The sequence below is a fragment of the Sciurus vulgaris genome (assembly GCF_902686455.1).
Source record: "Sciurus vulgaris genome assembly, chromosome: 8".
Lineage (NCBI taxonomy): Eukaryota > Metazoa > Chordata > Mammalia > Rodentia > Sciuridae > Sciurus > Sciurus vulgaris.
Genome location: NC_136468.1, coordinates 147,674,885 through 147,697,650, shown reverse-complemented (window position 1 = coordinate 147,697,650; position 22,766 = coordinate 147,674,885). Strand labels below are relative to the sequence as shown.

General features: G+C 37.6%; 1 protein-coding gene across 5 annotated transcripts in view; it reads left to right on the top strand.

The window, feature by feature from the left end:
* SBNO1 (strawberry notch homolog 1) overlaps window positions 1-22,766 on the top strand; it is a 55,813-nt gene that overhangs the window by 11,067 nt on the left and 21,980 nt on the right. For all 5 annotated transcript variants that reach the window (XM_079150440.1, XM_079150443.1, XM_079150442.1 and 2 more), the window contains 14 exons: window positions 4,192-4,292; window positions 8,003-8,099; window positions 11,085-11,245; window positions 12,386-12,519; window positions 12,720-12,810; window positions 14,531-14,692; window positions 15,639-15,774; window positions 15,848-15,953; window positions 16,079-16,232; window positions 16,524-16,706; window positions 17,621-17,718; window positions 19,317-19,468; window positions 22,002-22,199; window positions 22,575-22,742. In XM_079150440.1, coding sequence (XP_079006566.1) covers window positions 4,192-4,292; window positions 8,003-8,099; window positions 11,085-11,245; window positions 12,386-12,519; window positions 12,720-12,810; window positions 14,531-14,692; window positions 15,639-15,774; window positions 15,848-15,953; window positions 16,079-16,232; window positions 16,524-16,706; window positions 17,621-17,718; window positions 19,317-19,468; window positions 22,002-22,199; window positions 22,575-22,742 — 1,941 coding nt within the window. The remainder of the gene's footprint in view (window positions 1-4,191; window positions 4,293-8,002; window positions 8,100-11,084; window positions 11,246-12,385; window positions 12,520-12,719; window positions 12,811-14,530; window positions 14,693-15,638; window positions 15,775-15,847; window positions 15,954-16,078; window positions 16,233-16,523; window positions 16,707-17,620; window positions 17,719-19,316; window positions 19,469-22,001; window positions 22,200-22,574; window positions 22,743-22,766) is intronic.

Sequence of the window (22,766 nt, the reverse complement as noted above, 5' to 3'; positions counted from 1 at the left end):
TTCTGGCTAGGTAGCAGGCTTTAAATGAATACTTAGCTACTTTGAGTATAGTTTACATAGTTTTAGGATTTTGTCTGTCTTGGCTTCATTATTTGTGGATAGTTGTATGTAGTACTCTGCTACAGTAATATACTTTTTTTTTTTTTTTTTTTTTTTTTTTTTTTGATACTGGGTATTGAACCCAGGGGTGCTTTATCACTGAGCTACATCACCAGCCCTTTTTAATTTTAGAGACAAGGTCTTCTAAGTTGCTGAGGTTCGACTCTCAATTTTTTGATCTTCCTGCTTTAGCCTCTTGAGTCCCTGAAATTATAGGCATGTGTTGTAACACCCTGCTCAGTCATATACTTTCAATATAAAATAGTTATGTTTTCTTTGAAGAGTGAGCACCCATAATATTATTTTTTGAGACACATAATTTACATACCATAACATTAATTCTTTTATTTATTTATTTTATTTATTGCAGTATAGGGAGTTGAACCCATAGGTGTTCTACCATCCCTCTACATCCCCAGACCTTTATTTTATTTAATGAATGAGTGAATTTATTTATTTATTTTGCAATGCTGAGAATCAGTCCCCAGACCTCACACGTTAGGCAAGTCTACCACAAGCTATATCTCTAACACTTTATTTTCTATTTTGAGACAGGGCTTTGCTAAATTTCTGAGACTGACCTCAGACTTGAGATCCTTCTACCTTGCCTTTCTGATTTCTGGGATTACAGGCACACACCACCATGAATCATTCATTCTTCCAAAGTGTACAATTCAGTGGATTTTAGTATAGAGTTGTGCAGTCATCTCCATTATCACATCCATAATAAGAATAGATTGAGAATATAAGGGGGAAAAGACTCAACAGTGATTTTCTTTAATTTTTTTTTAGTTATAGATGGATAAAATGCCTTTTTTGTTGTTGTTGTTGTTGTTGTTTATTTTTATGTGGTGCTGAGGATTGAACTCAGTGCCTCACAGGTACTAAGTAAGCACTCTTCCACTGAACTACAACCCTAACCCCTCAACAATGATTTGATCACATCTTTTTAGGAGTTTATTTGTAAATGAAAAAAAAAAAAATACATTGGGACTATCAGGTTTATATTTTTTCTTCTCTGGAGTGTCTTTTATTGCTCATTCATTCAGCAAATATTTGAATGTGTAGTATGTACCAGGCACTCTTTTGGAATTTTGAGTCTATAACTGGGAAAAAAACTAAATCTCTGTCCTGGAGGAGTTTGCTTTCTAGTGGAAAGACTGGTGATTTAAAAAATGAATTACATAGTATGACAGAGAGTAACGAGTACTATGGAGAGAAGTGGTGAAGTGTGTGGGGGTAGGAGGAAGTAAGTTTAAATGGAGTGGTGAAGAAGCTTCCTAGTAAGTGTGCTAAGATAATTTTTAAGGGTAAAATAGAATAATGTCTTTTTTAAAATTATGACAATTTCAAATTTTATTTTTAGTTGTAGACATAATACCTTTATTTATTTATTTATTATTTATTTTTGTGTGGCACTGAGAATTGAACCCAGTGCCCTCACGAGTGCTAGGCAAGCGCTCTACCACTGAGCCATAATCCTAGCCACAGCAGTATAGTGTTTTTTTTTGGTTTGGTTTGGTTTTTTTGGTACTGATGATTGAACTCAGGTGCACTCAACCTCCGAGCCACTTTGCCAGCCCTGTTTTGTATTTTATTTAGAGAGGGTCTCACTGAGTTGCTTAGTGCCTTGCTGTTGATGAGGCTGGCTTTGAACTTGCAATCCTCCTGCCTCAGCCTCTTGAGCTGCTGGGATTACAGGCATGCGCCACCACACCCAGCCCCAGCAGTGTAGTTTTAAAAGACTAAAACTTGAATCTGTAAGAGGGAGAGATTTTTCTTCCTTCCTCCATTGAGTTAAAGATTGCCTCAGTCTATTGTTACATAAAAGTTCCCCAGTGTTTAGTCTTGTTTTATCAGTCTTTCGATGGGCCGTGTTGGAGATACTCTGACCTCAGCTATGACCTATGCTGGCCACTGTTTTTACAGTTTCAGCACAGAAATGGGTGCTCCATAGCTTTTGTTTGGGTGAAAGGGATAAATGAAGATAAAACGTTAGCTGTTAAGACATGCTCCTGATGATTTGCACTAGTACATACGTAGCATCTTATCAGACTCTTAGAATTAGTTGGTGATTTTTATTTATGTTTATATTTATTTATTTTTGCATGGTGCTGGGAAGAAATCCGTGGTCTTGAGAATGATTAGGCAAGTGCTGTACTGCTGATCTACACTCCAGTCTAAGGTGATAGATTTCAAGCAGACAGTTTCTCCTTCCAAGGAACTTTATTTTCCTGTTTGTTTGAGCTATGAACAGTCCATGTTTGTGGCAGAATTGATAGCTCGAAAATTATAGTGTTTTTGTGTTTATGAAGTAGAGGGTAAGGGCATTGTGAAAAATCATTAAGAAATGTTTATAGAATTAACTTTATCTCTGTGACGATGTAACTAAAATTTTCAGGTAATCTTACCTTTAAGTTTGGGTCCATACCATCGTGTCCTTGTGGCTGTAGTTTATTTACTTTAAGATCATCGTTCTGATCTCACTGTTTACTGGCAGCTAAAGGCTACTTGGGAATTAATTCTAATTGTCTCAGTACTGGTTTTCCTTTCCTACCATGGAGTTTAGGATGGTGGCCTGACATGGCTGAAGTGCAGGGCAGCATCCAGATGACTCCTGGGGAAGTTGGAGGTGGTCAGCAGTTAGTGGAAGATTCTTTTCAGTCATGTCTTTGGGTTTAATAATGAAGCTTGCCCCTTTCATATGAGGTGTTCCCTGAGTATTCTACTTTTCAAATCAGTTTATGCCCTGATAACTCAGAGGACGTATGCCATTGGGAGGAGAGTTTGGAGAGCAAAACGGAATAAATTGGAGCTGGCTGAGTAATATCTTGTACATGAAGTTCTCCCACATTCAGTATAATAATTTTTAAGAGATAAGAGACTGTAAATCAAGATTATCCTTGGATGTAATCCTGAAAAACTTAAACTAGAACAGGACTCAAAAAAAAAAGGTGGTAAGTGAATGCTGAAGAAACACAAAGGTTTGTGTTGTAGGTGAGGGATCATCTTTTTACTGAAGGGAAGAACAGTGAAGGTGTAAACACTGCAGACAGAATGGTTTTTTATGGTCCACTTCTTATGTGGTGTATTGCCCCTTTTGGAACCCTTAGTCTTTTGGGTTTTTCTTTGGGTTCTGATTTCACTTGAGCTCTAGTCTTAAAATTCTGAAGTGATCATTGGTTTTTCTAGAGTTTTATCAACTGTTTTTTTTCCTCAATTTTTTGTCTTTTAAAGACTTTAATTATGTCTACTCATTTTTGACTTCTAAATGATAAACTTGCCAGATATTTTCAATCTTTGGTAGAATAGATAGGACACTAATCAGACTTCCTGGCTTTCTCTCCCTTAAGAGCAGTGATTTTCACACTGTGATCTCACAAATTCTCTGTACTAGAGGTACGTCAGGGATACTTGCAGGATGGTTACACAGTCTTTGGCCCCACCCCACTCCACAAACCCATTCAGTTAAATAGTTCAGGTTTAACTAGTTTGGTTTCTGGGGTTCTATTGCTGTATTTAAAAATATTTTGGAAACCACTGATGTAGAAGAAGAAAGTGTTCAGTCATTGTGTGAATCTTTATTCTGGGGGAATAAAGAGTAAAATAAGGAGTTCCCAAAATGATTTTCCTTCTGCAGGTAATTATTCCTTCAGAAATTAGTTGGGCTGGGGCTGTAGCTCAGTGGCAGAGCACTTACCTAGCACATGTGAGGCACTGGGTTTCATCCTCATCATCACATAAAAAGAAACAAAATAAAGGCATTCTGTCCATCTACAATTAAAAAAAAAAAAAGAGTAAGTAACCACAAAATTAGAACTTGGGGTGCCTCCTACCTCAGCTTCCCTGGTAGCTGGGTTTACAGGTATGTGCCCCCACACCCCTCCATGCATTTCTTTTGAGTACTTATTTTCTAAAGTTGATTCTTACATGAAGACACATAATTTGGAATGTTTTCACATGTACACTAAATTTAGCAATAGGCATATTGATGTCCTTTGGTTTGTGAAATGAATAACTTCTCTGAACTTATAAACTAGGAAAAGAAATTGAGATTGTGTTCTAAAATATGAATTTATTTCTGCCCCTCAGCTGACGTAAGTAATGGTACAGTGAAGAAAGAGTCTTCTAATAAAGAAGTAGCAAGAATTTGGATAAATGACATGAAGATGAGGAGTTTTTCCCCAACCTTGGTGAGTTTCAAAAAGTTCATCTATGTTTTTGTATAGTATGAAAGTACACTTGACTAAAAGTGCTGCAGAACAACCCTCAGGAGACCTTGAGCAGAGGGGTTCTCTGTTATGTAAACCTGGGGGAAGCTTAAGCCTCTCTAGAGTAAATTAAATCACTAAACACAGATATTATGTGGTGTCTCCCCTCCTTCAATAAACGAAATGTAACAACCACCTGAAGTAGTAATGTAGGCTCACCAGAAGGTACTGTGTGCTCCTCACAGTGGAGCTTATGAGTTTGGAGGAAGGCAAGACCTCTGTGAATGGCTTTGTGCCATGTGTGATGGAGCTGGGGCTGAACGCAAAACCATGTAGAGAAGGCATGTTAGCGGGGAGGCAGAGCATTAGAGGGCAAAGAGGAGGTGGAGGGCCCTGAAGTGAGCTTAAAGAACTTCGACTTGGTGGAGCCACTGGAGGAGAGGGAGAAGCCTGCTAGTGACTCAGGATGAGTAGGGAGAGAGGCAGGTTGAAGTCTGGTTAGAATCTAAAAGTGAGGTAACAAGGCTAACCTAAGAGGATTATAGGAGGGAATTTGAAAAGGGCAAGGGGGAAGAGAAAAAGGAAGGAAATACGATACGGCTGCCTGTAGAATACCAAAGGCTTGTTAGGACTTGGGCATGGAGTCTGGAATTGGAGACTATAGCATCTATACCTCAGATTTTGAGTAGGGACCAGGAGAGCAAATACTAGCAGCATCCAGTTTACTTAATATAATGGTAGCAAAGCATTTTTCTTTTAGAGATACTTGATATATTACTCATGTTCCCATTCCAATCCGTAATCATTTTGCCCATAATAATACTAAAAGTTCTGTTTTGGCCTACAATTGACGAAACATCTAATACATTGTAAATTAGTAACCTGTGAACCAAAACTAGGTGACAGGTGTTTTTTCTTAGGCATTTACAGTATTTTGAATAATTTTGAATTTGTTGCTGCCACGTAAAAATCCAGGTTCTTTTGAAAAATAGCAGTATCCGACAGGCCTGGGCCCATATTCTTTGTCTGGTAAAACTTGCCTAGTGTTGAGTAGTGAATGTCTGCACTGTGTGTTGGAAGGCATTGCTCAGGTGTCATGGTTTCCCTCACCCCCATTTATCTCCTTGATCCAAAACTTGATGTCAGTTGCCATTTCACATCCACTTGACTTAAAAATGGTGTTGAACTGTGGGGAGCAGTGGTGCATGCCTATAGTCTCAGCTACTCAGGAGGCTAGGGTAGGAGGATCATAAGTACAAAGCCAGCCTCAGCTACTTAGTGACAGCCTATTTAAAAACAACTTTTTTAAAAGGGGCTCAGTGGCAAAGTGCTTGCCTAGCTTGTGTGAGGCCTCACGTTCAATGTCTAGTATTGCCAAAAAAAGACTGGGTGAGCAGGCGTACACCTATAACTTCAGCAATTCTGGATCTGAGGCAGGATTGCAAATTCAAGGCCAGCCTCAGCAACTTAGCAAGACCCTGCCTCAAAATTTAAAAAAAAAAAAAAAGAAAGAAAGGAAGAAAATGACTGGGAATGTGACTCGGTGGAAAGCAACCCTGGGTTCAATCCCTGGTACAGATTTTAAAAAAAGGAAGGAAATGGTGGAACACAAGATCCCCAAATGAATTGAATTAAAAACCAAAGGCAGGTACATGGCACATGCCTATAATCCCATCTTAATTCTAGGAGACCACTGTAAAATAGCTATAGAAAGCACAACATTCTCCTCAGTCTCAGGAGGCTGAGGCAGGAGGATCACAAGTTCCAAATCAGCCTCAGCAGCTTCGTGAAGCCTTAAGCAGTTTAGTAACCCTGTCTCAGAATAAAACATGAGACGGGCTGGGGATATAGCTCATTGGTTAAGTGTCCCCCGATTAACAATCCCGTGGGGGGCCTCCCCCCAAGAAAATGCATGTCTACTCTGGATTTTATGATCCTTCATTTCTCCAAAATTGTCATGCAGTTTTACCTTTGGTGATATTTTTATTTTGTTTTGGTACTGAGGATTGAACCCGGGGCACTATACCACTGAGGTACATCCCCAGCCTTTTTAATTTTTTTTGAGACAGGGTCTTCACAAAGTTGCTTAGAGCTTGCTCAGTTGCTGAGGCTGGCCTTGAACTTGCAATCCTCATCCTTCAGCCTCCCAAGTGGCTGGGATTACAGGTGTGCACCATCATACCTGGCCCTGGTGATATTTTTAAAAATTTAAATAGGGCGAGAAAAATTTTGGAGGGAGAAGAGATTTGATCACTGTAGCATAGACAAATTTTTTTCGTACCAGGAATTGAACTCAGGAGTTCTTAACCACTGAGCCATATCCCATCCCTTTTTATTTCTTTATTTTGAGATAGAGTCTTAATAAGTTGCTTAGGTCCTTAGCCTCCCAAGTCTCTGGTTATATAGGTGTGCGCCATGACATTTGGCTGACATTCCTGTTTTATAGGTGAGGCAAATCAGGGAGGAAGGTTGGAGTAGAGGGGACCCAGAATTTAGATAGTTTGCTAAGACTGCACAAGTTGTTTACAGCTGTCAGTTTTGTTTTTATGGTCAGTCCCATTTGTCTCATTTCTGAAATTAGTTTTCATTTTGGTGTTACTTTAAGACCTTTTGGAGTACTTTGGATTCAATCTCAGGATCCTATCACTATAGATTGGCTAGTCCCCCATGCTCTCTCACACACTCCTTTTCCTTTTCACATTAAACATCTTTGTTTCATCATATTCTCCGAATTCAGGCAAATAATAAGAGAAGTAGATTTATATGCATCTTATACCTTTCAGTGACCTCCCTACTCTAGAATTTCTGACTAGGTTTTCCGCCTCTTCTTCCTTGCTTGATAACACTGAGTTTCACAACATCTTCTCTGCTGTTCTTGGAACAAGGAGCTGTTTAATGATTTTACTGGTAGTGAAAAAAGGAATGTTCAGGATCTTCCCATTCCTTTATTATTCCCTTCTCTGTAAGATTCTAAACAGAAAGAAAAGGGAAACATATCTATGGTGTCCATTCCCTGGGTTTCCCAGAGACAGTCTTGGTTTATTCTCATTTTAATTGTTTAAAGTACTGCATTTTACCCTCAAGTGTGCTGAGGTTTGAAGAGAAAGTCTGAGGCCACCTTACGTGTGCTTGTTGTGTTTATGGAGATGCAGAAGTCTCTGTACTCCAGAAGAGTCTTTAAACTCCAGAATCTCTTGGGTTTTGATGGTAGGATCTGAGGGAAAGAAGACATGTGGGGGTGAAATGAGAAAGGTGGCCCAGATGTGAGACTTACTCTTGCCATGATCCTGTGGGCTGTGCATTGGACTGTTTTTCCTTTAGTCCTCACATTCCTTGTTCTTTCTAGCACTGGAATTGGAATAAAGAGAACCAAGATTAGAGAGAGATGTGGGCAACAGAGAGGCAGTATTGAAGGGGAGAATAGTTCCAGATAATGGTGACTGAAGGGATTGGAGCTTTGCAGTTACTTATTTGTATATAAGGAGCAGAGTGGGTTGCCATTGTTTGTGCTTCCTATTGGAAAATCAGGGAAGTTGCAAAGTATGACTCAGGTTTTAGCAAATATGCAGGTAATAACATTACATCTTTCCAGGTATAAAGATTGTGGGTATTTGCACAGAATAGTTTTTCTTTGTGTTGGCTGGGCCTCTGGCTTCGAGACTTGGGTGTTGATGATATTTTCTGTGTTACAGAAGGTTCCTGTTGTAAAAGAGGAGGATGAACCAGAGGAAGAAGATGAAGAAGAAATGGGTCATGCAGAAACCTATGCCGAGTATATGCCAATAAAATGTAAGTCTTTGGAATTTGTCAATAACAAGACCTCTGGATTCCTCTGGAATTTAGATAATTCTTCTCTATACACTTCCATTTTTTTGTGGTACTGGGTATTGAACCCAGGGTTACTTAACCCCTGAGCCACATCCCCAGCCCTTTTTTTTTTTTTATTTTGAGACAGGGTCCTTCGAAGTTACCTAGGGCCCTGCTAAGTTACTGAGGCTGACTTGGAACTTGTGATCCTCCTGCCTCAGCCTCCTGAGTCACTGGCATTACAGGTGTCTGCCACACATCTGGCTTCATTCTTTTTTTTTTTTTTTTTTTAATTGTGAAACAGGGTCTTGATAAGTTGCCTAAACTGGTCTTGAATTTGTTATTCTCTTGCTTCAACCTCCTAAATAGCTGGGATTGTAGGCGTGCACTAGTATACCTGGCTCCCCTACACACTTTTATCCTTTAGGACCTATCAGTGTTGAGTACCATATGGTTTGACTAATATGTTTTATATTGAGTTTTAAATTCTGTTTTAAAAGTTAGTTACATGAGCTGGGTGCAATGGTACCTGCATGTAATTTCAACTAGGAGGGAGGCTGAGAAAGGATTGCAAGTTTGAGGCAAACCTAAAAGGAATAAGCATATAACTCAGTGATAGAAGGTCCCTGGGTTCAGTTCCCAGTACCATAAGAATAAATTAAGTTACGTGAAAGTTGTACTACGGGTTTTTTTCCCTCTACACAATTGGAGAACTTTGTTATAGGTTGAAGTTTGTTTTTTTTTTTTTTTTTTTTTTTTTTTTTTGCGGTGCTGGGAATTGAACCCAGGGCCTTGTGCTTGCAAGGCAAGCACTCTACCAACTGAGCTATATCCCCAGCCCAAGGTTGAAGTTTTTTTACAACCAAGTTTAAAAATTATTGGGTTATAGTTGGGCATGGTGGTGCATGCCTGTAATCCCAGCGCCTTGGGAGGCTGAGGCAGGAGTTCAGAGCCAGCCTCAGCAACTTAATTAGCACCTCGCAACTTAGATCCATCTCAAAACAAAATATATAAAATGAGCTGGAGATGTGGCTCAGTGATTAAGTGCCCCTGGTTCAGTCCCTGGTACCAAAAAAAAAATTCTTGGATTATATCTTATGTCAAGTTTATTTTGCTCAAGTAAGTAGCAATTATAAAATCAAAGCAAATTGTAGAGCAATATATATTTAATAATGTATATTTTACACAGGTTATTCAAAAGCATTAAATATTAGACACTTAAATAACTTGTGATATTTGAAATCACTGATTTTCCTGAACACAGTTTTTGCCTGTAGGATAACATCCATGATTTTTCATTTTTTTAGTGGCCACTGGATGAAGGTGAAAGTTAATAATTTTTAAGGTTTATTTATTTTTTTTTTGTGATGCTGGGAATTAGAACCCGGGGCCTTGTGCTTTTGAGTCAAGCACTCTACCAACTGAACTATAGCCCCAACCCAATTTTTAAGTTTTTATATAGAAATTTATACTTTTTCAGTCTGTGTGGATAATATGTTGAAAATCTATGTCTAGAAAATATCTTTTGTCTTTCGTGAATTTTAGTTTCTGTAAAAAGCTACTAATACTTATTTTAAAAATATTTTTTCTAGTAGGTGGACGCAATACCTTTATTTTATCTTTATGTGGTGCTGAGAATAGAACCTGGTGCCCCACTTGTGCTAGGCCAGTGCTCTACCAACTGAGCTACAACCCCAGCCCATGCTAATATTTAAATTGAACTAAAATTCTGTTTACCAACTTCATATGGTCCCCAAGTAACTAAGTATTTAAAAGGAGTTTTCAGAACCAGAAATGGTGGTGCACACATACATACCAGCCACTTGGGAGCCTGGGGCAGGAGGACTGCAAATTGAGACCATCCTGGGCAATAATGAGACTGTGTTTCAAAATATAAAAGGTGTGGGAATGTGGCTCAGTGGTAGAGTGACCCTCAGTTCAATCCCCAGTGCAGAAAAACAAGCAAATGAACAGTAAAACCCAAAAAGGGGGGTGGGGTGGGGCTGGTATCTGAAATTGTTTTTCTCCTCTAAATTTAAAGTTTTCATAAAAGAGTCAAGAATTTGTCTATGATCTTTTAAATCAGAAGTTAACAGATGAAATCTGAACCATTGCCTACTCTAGTAAATGAAGTTTTGTTGAAATATGGGCATGCTTATTGGCTTATTTATTGTCCATGGGTGTTTTTCCACTGCAGTAGCAATGTTAAGTAAGTATAGGAGAGGCTGCATCACTGCAAAGCTGAAAATGTTTACTATTTGATTGGAAATATTTGCTGCACATTATCTAAAATTATTGATGTCATGGGACTGGGGATACAGCTCATCACAGAGTGCTTGCCTGTCAAGCACAAGGCCCTGGGTTCAACCCCAGCACCGCCAAAAAAAAAAAAAAAAAAAAAAAAAGAATTATTGGTGTTATACAGTGTGGGGAATTAATTGCTCTTTAATATTATAGGTAGGATTTCCTTTCAAAGTAAAATCAAATTACAAATTTGTTTTTCTGAACAAAATGAGCGATGTATAATCTAGGATTAATACGTTAATCCTGGAAAACCTGGTCATATGAACTAAATTTATTTATTTATTTACTTACTTACTTACTTACTTTTACAGTTTTTTACTTCACTTATTTTTTGAGTTGACATCCTGCTATGTTGCCCAGGCTGACCTCTAAATCATGGGCTGGAGTGATCCTCCCATCTTGGCCTCCTGAGAAGATAGGACTATACACATCCCCACAATGCCCAACTAATTCCTAAGTTTTTAAACTAGATCTTTATCATCATGTCTCTGTTCAGACCATATGCAGTCGTTAATCATTTTAGTCAAATTTATGCACCATATCGTGAATAACTTTTTATAGAAGCTCAGAGTAGTTATTTATCTGTTTTAGGAAAATATATCTTAGAATAAAACTGGAAATGTTTTTAGAATGATATAAATGAAATATTTTAAAATTTTTTAGTGAAAATTGGCCTACGTCACCCAGATGCTGTAGTGGAAACTAGCTCTTTATCCAGTGTTACTCCTCCTGATGTTTGGTACAAAACATCTATCTCTGAAGAGACCATTGATAATGGTTGGTTATCAGCTTTACAGCTTGAAGCAGTTACATATGCAGCCCAGGTAAGCAAGAATTCATAATTACGTATAATATTTATCTTTTTACCTAAGTTCGTATGCTATGGTCATTTTAATTGAAAGGTAAAATTTTCTTGCATGAAAATCTTTATTATTATTGTTATTATTATTTTTGCACTGGGGATTGAACCCAGGAATGCTTTACCACTGAGCTACATCACCAGCTTTTTTTAGTTTTTTTGAGACAGGATCTCACCAAGTTGCTGAGGCTGGCCTTAAACTTGTAATCCTCCTACCTTAGCCTCCAGAGTCACTGGGTGTGAATAGGGTTGGGGATGTAGCTTTGTGGTAGAGCATTCCTGGGTTCCAGTACCTTAAAACAAACAAAGCCAAGCAGTGACCCATGCTGATGATCACAGTTACATGGGAGTCTGAGGCAAGAGGATCACAAGTTTAAGACTTGCCCTGGTGAATTAGTTGAGAACCTCAGCAACTTAAGGAGAACCTGTCTTAAAATTAAAAACAAAAATGTAGTTCAGTAGTAAAACACCCCTGGACTCAATCCCCAGTACAAAAAATAAAAATGTATATGTGTGGTTATTTGTCACCACCCAAAGCTAGAAAGATAGATTGCTCTTACTCTTGATGCTGGAATAAATAGATGTAACTACATTGCAAGGCTTGTGCAGTAGGCCTTAAAAACTGTAGAGTTAAACACCAGTGATGTTAAAAGGATTTTTAGACATTTTATTACTCTGAAATTAAGGACTTACATAGCCACTCCCCCCATCATGTGTGACATCAAAGTTTGCATTTGAAATGTAAATGTTGAAAAGGGTATGAAGGATTCCTCACCATTTTATTGCCTGAGTTTTTGATGACTGGGAAGATAAAGAAGAAAATGTGATAAGTCTGTAGAAAGTATTTTCATTGAAGTACAAATCCTTTGTAATTTATGTAAAAAATAAATGAAGTCAGTATGTTCCTTAAACCATACATGCAAGATAAATAAAAATATATATAGGATTGGGCCTGAGGTTGTAGCTCAGTGGTAGAGTGATTGCCTAGCAGGTATGGGGCACTGGGTTCAGTCCTCAGCACCACATAAAAATAAATCAAATAAAATTATTTTTAAAATATATATGTATACAGGATTAAACTCCAGCCTTCCCCCCCCCTCCCCAGCAACATGAAACATTCCTTCCTAATGGAGATCGAGCTGGCTTCCTAATAGGTGATGGTGCTGGTGTGGGAAAAGGCAGAACGATAGCAGGAATCATCTATGAAAATTACTTGTTGAGTAGAAAAAGAGCATTATGGTAAGTATTTGGGCTGTCTGCGGTAGCTCTCATTTCTGAATAATTACTTCATATGGAGATGGGTTTTAGTGTGTAGGTGTATGTCTTTGAAATGTCAAAACCTGGCTGTATTCCCAAATTCTAGAATGATATAAAATGAATTTTTTTTTTTTTTTGTAACATGAATTTAATTTGTGTTTTTTTCATTTTCTTTAAAACAGGTTTAGTGTTTCAAATGATTTAAAGTATGATGCTGAAAGAGATTTGAGGGATATTGGAGCAAAAAACATTTTGGTTCATTCATTAAATAAGGTATGAAAACTTCGTGTTCAGTTGGTCATTCAGTAAATATTGGTTCATCTTTGAGATGGGAATAATTATTTCTACTCTTTCCACAGTTGTTGAGGATTCAGTGAGTTATTCCATAGAAAACATAGTGAGTGCCAGCCACTCCTGATGGTTTGACTCTTTGTTAAATAGTAGCAAGCAAAATAGGCAAGGTCCCTGTTGTAACAGAACTTAGCGCCTTGGTCTTCAGTGTTGTTTTTAGAGTAATTTTTTATGGCTAGAAGGAGGATAGTTTACAAAGGTAGTGTGCATGTCATTCTAGGTCACCAAATCCCATGTAGTGTATATAGGAAATAGACTTGAAGACTGGTTTTAGTATTTGTCCACCTAATGAGCTTGCATGTCTGTACCTGTGTTCATGTTAAAGTACAAGAAAATGGGTGTCAGTGTCTAAAGCAATTTTTTTTTTTTTTTTTTTTTTTTTTTTTTTGCGGTGCTGGGGATTGAACCCAGGATTTTGTGCTTGCAAGGCAAGCACTTTACTGACTGAGCTATCTCCCCAGCCCGCAAAGCAAATTTTAATTTGATTTGAATCTTATTATTCATTTGGGAAAACGTTATTAAGATTCTGTGCATCTATTGATTGTAAAGGTACACGTGACAAACATAATTCCTACAAGTAACTCCCTCCTACCTTAAAAATAAGTACGTGGGGAGATGTAGCTCAGTTCATAGAGCGTTTTCGTGTAAACATAATGCTCTGGGTTCAATCTGCAGCACCACAAAAAAATTAATAAATAAAAAAAATAAGTACGTGGGGCCAGGTGCATTGATGCACACCTGTAATCCATGACTCGTGAGGTTGAGGCAGGAGGATCGCAAGTTCAAAGCCAGCCTCAGCAATTTATCAAGGTGCTACTCGGTGAGACCCTATCTCTAAATAAAATACAAAAAAGACTGGGGATGTAACTCGGTGGTTGAGTGCCCCTAAATTCAATCCCCATCCCCCCCCCCCCCCCCCCCAAAAAAAAAAAAAAAAAAAAAAAAGTTCATGGAGGCTGGGGTTGTGGATCAGTGGTAGAGCACTTGCCTAGCACATGTGAAGCACTAGGTTTCATTCTCAGCACCACACAAATAAATAAATAAAGGTAATGTGTCCATCTCCAAGTAAAAACATTAAAAAAAAAAAAAAAAAAAGTACATGTAAGTCTACTTTCCTAGTCAGTCCTAAATTGGTTCCTTATTTGGGTGCCTCCTCAGTAAGCTACTGATGAACAGAACATCTGAATAGTGGATTGATTGGTTGTTAAAGCACTATTTTGACTGCAAACAAATTAAAACTAAAAACATACAACTACGAACATACAAGTGGCATCTAGAAATGGTGTTTATTTTTGAGCAGTATAGTTGAGTAAGGGCACATTACTCACAAATCCATGCCCTAGGAACTTAAACAGTGCTTGTCATTTAGTAAGTGTACAATAAATATTTGTGGCGTAAGTATTGTACCTTTTTCTTAGGGGAGTTTGGTTTTCATTTTTTGATGATGATAGACTTTCTTAAGACTTAACTAAAAAGTAAGTGTGTATGTATACATAGAAGAAATTTTGCACATTATCTTAGGGGTGGTGGTTTGATTTTTCTGCACTTGAGCCTACCAGGTTAAGTCCTGCTATAGAGGTTGGGGTAGGATAAATATTTCCAAGAGAAGGTATGCTGAATAAATTCTTCTTTTCTTTTTTAGTTTAAGTATGGGAAAATTTCATCCAAACATAATGGGAGTGTGAAAAAGGGTGTTATTTTCGCTACCTATTCTTCCCTTATTGGTGAAAGCCAGTCTGGTGGTAAATATAAAACGAGGTTGAAACAACTTCTGCATTGGTGTGGTGACGACTTCGATGGAGTGGTATCCTTTATGATAGTTGTATTTATTTTATATTTTTTAATTGCACAAAGATTTGTAAGAACAGATCTTCAGAAAGGAAGAATGCCAAGTTTAATAAGTTATTGGTAATGAGCACTTTAATAATTAGAGTCTTATCTGTCAGGGCACCAATATTTAAACTCCTGGTTTTGGAAAATGTTTATGGACATGGAAATACTGAATATTCTATCACTTCTTTGGGCTCCACATTGCACATTTAAACATTTCCTACCTGAGAATAAGAATATTTTTTTCGAAATGTGTTTGTTCATAGCATATCTTATAACATCCTGCATGAGGGACACAAAGTTTTAAAGTGCCGATTAAATCATTGCCAATTCTTCTAAGTACACAGTGTTTACCAAATTACCTCTCTTGTAGCAGGTATTTTTTGTTCATTCTAATTAAGAACTTAATCTATCCAGGCACAGTGGCACTCTCCTGTAACCCCAGCCACTTGGGAGGTTGAGGCAGGAGGCCCACAAGTCCATGGACAGCCTGGGCAATTTAGGCAGACCCTGATTTGGGATTTTAAAAAATAGCTGGACAGGGTGGTATATGACAGTAATCCCAGTGGTTCAGGACACTTAGGCAGGAACAATGTAATTTTGGACCTGCCTTAACTTAGGCCCTGTCTTAAAATTTTAAAAGACTGGGGATGTGCATAGCTCAGTAGTAAAGTGCCCCTTGGTTTAATCCTGAGTACCACGCAAATACATAATAGCTACGATAAATACCAAATTCAGTGGATTCCTCAGTCTAGGAGGGAGGGGGATGAAATAGAGGAGAAGCACATAGAGGTCTTTCTGTATGCTTGTAATCTTAAAAATAGAAACAGAAGACATCAGAGATGTAAGAGTTAACTTTTACTGAAAATTCATAGGCACCTAATACTATTGTGATTTGTTCCTTAATTTATTCCTAATAGATAGTTTTTGATGAATGTCATAAAGCAAAAAACCTTTGTCCTGTTGGTTCTTCAAAACCAACCAAGACAGGCTTAGCAGTTTTAGAACTTCAAAACAAATTGCCAAAAGCCAGAGTTGTTTATGCTAGTGCCACTGGTGAGTAGCTTTCTAATTTAAGAGATAGATATATGCCATTTTTGCAGCTGTAATATATTTGGGGGTTTTCCAGGTGCTTCTGAACCACGCAATATGGCCTATATGAACCGTCTTGGAATATGGGGCGAGGGAACTCCATTTAGAGAATTCAGTGATTTTATTCAAGCAGTGGAACGCAGGTAATACAGCTTATGGTGTACATTGTTCTCACAAGGAATCTAAGAAATGTTACTGCTAAAACCCCATAACTGTATGTTAAGTCCTATTTTATTTACTGATAGTTACTGTGTTTTAATTTATTCAGAGGGGTTGGTGCCATGGAAATTGTTGCTATGGATATGAAGCTTAGAGGAATGTACATTGCCCGACAGCTGAGCTTTACTGGAGTGACCTTCAAAATTGAGGAAGTTCTTCTTTCTCAGAGCTATGTTAAAATGTACAACAAAGCAGTCAAACTGGTGAGAAATGTGTCTTAATTTCTAATGCTTTTAATGTAACTGATGACATTTCTGTTAGTTTTATTCATCTTAATGTCTCTCAGCCAAAAAGAAAACATTTCTTCTGTGAAACAACAAATAAAAATTATGACAATTTAACCCATGTCCTTATTTCCCAGATTTTCCACGTTTTCCATTTATTTCAGTCACATAATTCTTGAAATTACAATGTAGCTATTTCCTATAAAATGACTGCATTAAATAGCTGCGTTCATAGGTAAAATATGTAAAATGTTGATTGTGTGTCTTCAGTGGGTCATTGCCAGAGAGCGATTTCAGCAAGCTGCGGATCTGATTGATGCTGAACAACGAATGAAGAAGTCCATGTGGGGTCAGTTCTGGTCCGCTCACCAGAGATTTTTCAAATACTTGTGCATAGCATCCAAAGTTAAAAGGGTTGTGCAACTAGCTCGGGAGGAAATCAAGAATGGAAAAGTAAGTTGGAAGACTTACTGATTTTGGTTAAGTTGTTAGTTTTGGGGGTGTTTTTCTACTTGTGAAGTTGGATCTTCCTAAATAATAGTTGCAAATACATTAGTGTAGTAAGACCTGTAAACTACATTTTTGAAAATTATAAAACCAATGTCTGTTTAGAGAATTTTTTAGATAGTTCGTTATATAATATAATAACTGTCTGCCATCCTGTCACTGCTAATGACTTATGTATCTCCTTAAGCTGTTTGTTTTTGTTTTGTTTTTGTGTTGTTTTCTTTCACAGGGGATTGAACTCAGGGGTACTTAACTACTGAGCTGCACCCCCAGCACCTTTTTTTTAAAATATTTTATTTTGAGACAAATTCTTCTGAAGTTGCTTAGGCTGACTCAAACTTGGGATCCTCCTGCCTCAGCCTCCCAACTCGCTGGGATTATAGGCGTGCGGCACTGCAGTGGGCCTATTTTTCTATTTGATAGTATTTTATCTACTTAGAACACAGATGGACTATAAACTCCATAAGGGCAGGGACTATAATCATGCTTGCTATTATAATCTATTTCCTAAGTTTTTCAGATATAGTATATCTCAAATATATGTAATAAACACTCTTTACAAAAATTTTTTATTTTTATTTTTTTCTACTGGGGATTGAATTCCACCTAACCACTGAGCCACATTCCCAGCCCTTTTTAATAATTTATTTAGAGACAGGTTCTCATTGAGTTGCTTTGGGCTTCACTAAGTAGTTCAGACAGGCTTTGAACTCTGAGTCTTCCTGCATTAGCCTCCTGAGCTGCTGGGATTACAGGCTCATTCTTTGAATCTGTTTTAAAATGTTTTTGCTATTTATATGTCTTAATAAGAAACCATAGATGTATTTTTATTTATAATCAATACATTTTATTTTCTTCAGTGTGTCGTAATTGGTCTGCAGTCTACAGGAGAAGCTAGAACTTTGGAAGCCTTGGAAGAGGGCGGAGGAGAATTGAATGATTTTGTTTCAACTGCCAAGTAACATTTTTGCTTTTCTTCTTGAGTTTTTACTTAGATTTTGTTCAAATGTTGGCATTTCATTGAAGCAGAATTTTTTGTTCACCTATATTTTCAAAAGTTTACTCATCTGAGTTTTTGCATTTCTGTGCTTTTCTATATAACAGAATGTCTTTTGGGAATCAGTAATATAAAAGTCTAATAGTCCTGAAATGTTAAGCGTTTTGCCAGTGTTACACACAATATGTGAACTAACAGAAGGACTTGATTTTATTTGTGTTGTACATCTTAGAAATATGTGATAGTGTGGTTTGATTTCGATTCAGTTTTGTGTTATTTTTATTTTCCAGAAGAATAGTAACTGTAGTTGGCCCCATTATAAGATATGCTACAAAATATGGAAAATATGCTGGGTATGTTGACGCATGCCTGTAATCCCAGCAACCTGGGAGCCTGAGGCAGGACAGTTGCAAATATAAGGCCAGTCTGGGCAACATAGTGTGAGACCCTATTTTGAAAGTGGTGGGAATGGAGCTCATGAGGATAGGGTCCCTGGATTAAATCCACAGAACCGCCCACATACCCCCACACCTAAAAAAAAAAAAAAGAAAATAGACCTGAGATCTTCAAAAATCTTTTAAAAATATTGTCTGATAATAAATTCAGTAGCATAATCTTTACCACTATATTGTTTCTTGTCTTTGGGGATATAGGTAAATAAAACTGAAAACTACTTAGCAGAATTTTGTAGTTTTCTGTACTTTAGAAATGCTACTTGTCACATGTTACTATTTGAGTGGTTGTGGTGACAGTCCAGATTTAGTTATGTCCTTAATGTAAAATACACACTAGGTTTCAAAGACTTCCTAAGGACAGAAATAGAAACATTAAACTTTGAAGTGCTATCTTGAGTTAAAATGTTATTAAAATTAGTTTATTTTTTCCTATTGTAATGGGGATTAAATTCAGTCTACCACTGACTGAGCTATATCCCCAACCTTTTATTTTATTTTATTTTTTTGGAAACAGGGTTTTGCTAAGATGCTAAGGCTGACCTTGAACTTGAGATCCCTATGACTTAGCCTCCCAAGTCGATAGGATTTAAAGGTGTCTGCCACTGCACTTTGGACTCCCCCTCCCTAAATAATGAATTTGATTATGTTTATTTTGTAGCACCAGGAATTGAACCCAGGGCCCCATACATACTTGGTCACTTTTTTGCCCATTCTGCTCAAACTTGTGATTCTCCTGAGAAGGTGGTTTTTGTTTTTTTCCTTTTCCCAAAAAGGGTCTTGCTGTGTTACCCAGATTGATCTTGGTTCAAATGATCCTCCTGCCCAGTCTCCAGGTAGTGGGACTGCAGTCATGTTCCACTGTACCCAACTCTTTTACTTTATAGTGTAGCTATGAGGACATGTGAAAATCACATATGCGTTTTGGTGTACAGTATAATTCAGTTGTACAGGTTTGACCTAGAAAATAAGAATTCATTGGAACTGGGTTGTGTTTTTGTAAGATTGAGCAAAGTATATTTTCTTCATAGAAATATATTTAGTAAGACTTTACATGTAATAAATTATTTTTCCAAATGAAGGAGTAATTGTCACTCTTTCCTACAGAGGAGTCCTGCAGTCACTCATTGAAAAACACTTCCCTGCTCCGGATAGAAAGAAACTTTATAGCTTGCTGGGAATTGATCTGACAGCTCCAAGTAATAACAGCTCACCAAGAGATAGTCCTTGTAAAGAAAGTAAAATAAAGAAGCGGAAAGGTGAATTCTTTTCCTTAAATAGTTAAATGTTTAAGGTACTTAAATTTGAATATTTTGAAATAGCTGTGTTTTGGGATGCACTGCCTTCCTCGATCTGGCAAGGGTTTGTCAGTTTTCACTGGTGTGCTTCTGCTGTATTGAATGCAAAACTAAACCTGGTTTTAATTTAGATCTTGAACAATTGACTGGTTTTAGGCACTGTGGTTAAACACTTGGCCATATATTATTTAACCCACCAGAGGTCCTTAGGAAATTTGATCTTGTTTTTCCAGTTTTATAGACAGGAAAATAAAGCACAAATAAGATAAATAGGTTCAGGAATGTTCACAGGTTTACATGGCTAATGAACAATGCATGTGGACCAAAATTGGGGACTCTCTATTGTCAGAACTGCCCTTTAATAAATAGAATCAGGTGAGGACTTTAAAGAACCTGTAGACCAGTCATGGTGGTGCACACCAGTAATCCCAGTGGCTCTGGATGCTGAGGCAGGAGGATTGCAAGTTCAAAGTCAGTCTCAGCAACTTAGGTGTTAAGCAACTTAGCTAGACCCTGTCTCTTAAAGGCTGGGAATGTGACTCAGTGGTCACATTCCCCCAGTACACGGTGGTGAGGAGGCAGGTGGGAGTGGGATGTATTTGCCCCTGGGTTTAATCCCTGGTACCAAAACGATAAAGAGCCTTTAGTTGATTACTTTTTTTTTTTTCTTAAGTCATAGATGGACATAATACCTTTATTTTATTTGTTTATTTTTATTTGTATGTGGTGCTGAGGATCAAACCTAGTACCTCACACATGCTAGGCAAGTGCTCTAACAGTGAACTACAAGCTCAGCCCATTTGATACTTTTTGGGAATGTATTCACCCTTGTTTGTTGGACATTTGGTAATAATGGCAAACTCTAGTTTGTGTGTGGATGCTTTCTAAGCTGTTTGACATTGAGAAATTAACGTCTCAGAATCTTTCTTTAAAACATTGATATTGATTCCAAGATTGAATGTGGTGCTCTAGCTCTTTCAAAGATCTTATGTTCATTCCTCAGCACTTCCAAAAGCAAACACCTGTGATGCTGTGTGTTCTAAACATAGTGTCTGACACTTTAACCTTATTTTATCCAATCTAGGACCTTCCTTTCCTTCCTTTTTTCCTTCCTTCCTTCTTTTCTTCCTTTTTTCTTCCCTCCTTCCCTTCCTTTTTTGCAGTAACTTTTTTTTATTTGTTCTTCTTTGGTATATATGACAGTATAGTGTATTTTGACATACATAGAGTTTAACTTATTCTAATTAGAATCCCATTCTCGTGGTTGAACATGATGGGGAGTTTCACTGATTGTGTTTTAATATATGAACATAGGAAAGTTATATCTCATTCATTCTATTGTCTTTCCTATGTCCTTTCCCTTCTTTCCTTTCATTTTCCCATGTGTACTTCTTTTCTCCCTCCCTTCCATCCATCCATCCTGTGGTGGGATTGGGGATGGAACCCAGGTGCTCCACTACTGAGCTACATCCTTAGACTTCAAATTTAATATTTATTTTGAGATGGTCTCAGTAAGTTGCTGAGGCTGGCCTCAAACTTGACAATCCTCTTGCCTTAGCCTCCTGGGTCACTGGTATTATAGGCATGGGCTATCACATCTGGCTTCATATATCTAATATTCATGAAAATGAGTTGGATATTATGTTTAGTTGGCAATAGTTTTTATTTTAATGATACAAAAAGTAATGCTTCACCTTATAATCAGTGGCTTCTTAGGAAGGCTGAATGTTCATATTTCATTCCTGAATTGTGTTCTTACCATCTCATTAACATGAGAAATTTTTAACATTTTTAGTTTTGGTTTGTTCCAGACACCTTTTCTAAGTATTAAACAGTTCAGCTGGGTGTGGTAGCACACACCTGTAATGCCAGGGACTTAGGAGGCTGAATCAGGAAGATAGCAAGTTCAAGGCCAGCCTCAGCAACTTAGAGAAACTATAAGCAACTGGTGAGACACTATCAAAATGAAATAAAAAGGGCTGGGGAATGTAGCTCAGTGGTAAAGCTCCCCTGGGTTCAGTCCCCAGTACTAAAATACATAAATAAAATAATTCAAAACAAGAGCTTGTTTACCTTTAAAAATGAGGTTTTATATATTGATTTTTTTTTTCTTTTTCCCTATGTATTCCATGACTGTGAACTTGTATTTATTATTTGGGCTCTCCCAACAGCCTCATAATTAATTTGTGGACCAGAGATTCTGTCTTAAAGTCAGTTGTCCTGGATCTGTTTTGAAATATGTGCACTTTGTAAGCAGGTCTGGAGCATGTACTTGGATATGTAATTTTTTTCTTGAGAGTAATTGAACATAATCTGTGTTGTTAGGGGAGTCCAAAAAGTCAGCCTTTGATTGCCAGTTTTCTTTGTAATTACGTATTTGCCTAAATGTTTTCTTTCTGCTCCTCTCATTTAAATTAACTCATTTAATGAGTGTGATGGCTTGGTCTTTAAAAACATATTTTGACTGACTTTCCTTTTGGGGTCTTGAGAGTAGGCGAAGAAATAGCTCGAGAAGCCAAAAAAGCACGAAAAGTTGGTGGCCTTACTGGTAGCAGTTCTGATGAGAGTGGGAGTGAGTCTGATGCCTCTGACAATGAAGAAAGTGACTACGAGAGCTCTAAAAACATGAGCTCTGGAGATGACGACGATTTCAATCCATTTAGAGACGAGTCTAGTGAGGATGATGAGGATGGTAAGTGTTTCTGTGTAGCGGGTGTGACTGAAAGGATACTTAGGCTCCAGGGTATTTGACAGTGAAATATTAGCACCTTTTTTTTTTTTTTTTCTGTGCAGTACAAATAGTCACACAGTCCTAACCTTTGCTTGGTGGAAAACTCCTTTGGGAAGCTTGAGCCTTATTTATGGCACATGATAATGTCAGTTTTGTACAGTTACTTTAATTGAACCTCAGAATGTGGGATGGTACTCTCTGTTGTATGACTGGGCTGTCCTGGACACTGTAGTTGGTGATGACTCAAGTATCAGTTCACAAAATAAAAACATTCAACGGTGAGGGATTTTCTTCTTTAAATATTGTGTGTTCAACAGATGATTTGACGTCTTTCAGATCCCTGGTTAATCAGAAAAGATCACAAGAAAAACAAAGATAAGAAAAAGAAGAAGAGTATAGATCCAGATTCTATTCAAAGTGCCTTATTAGCATCAGGTCTTGGATCAAAACGACCTAGTTTTTCATCTACACCAGTTATCTCACCTGCTCCTAACAGTGCACCAGGTATCCACGGAGAAATGTGCTTTA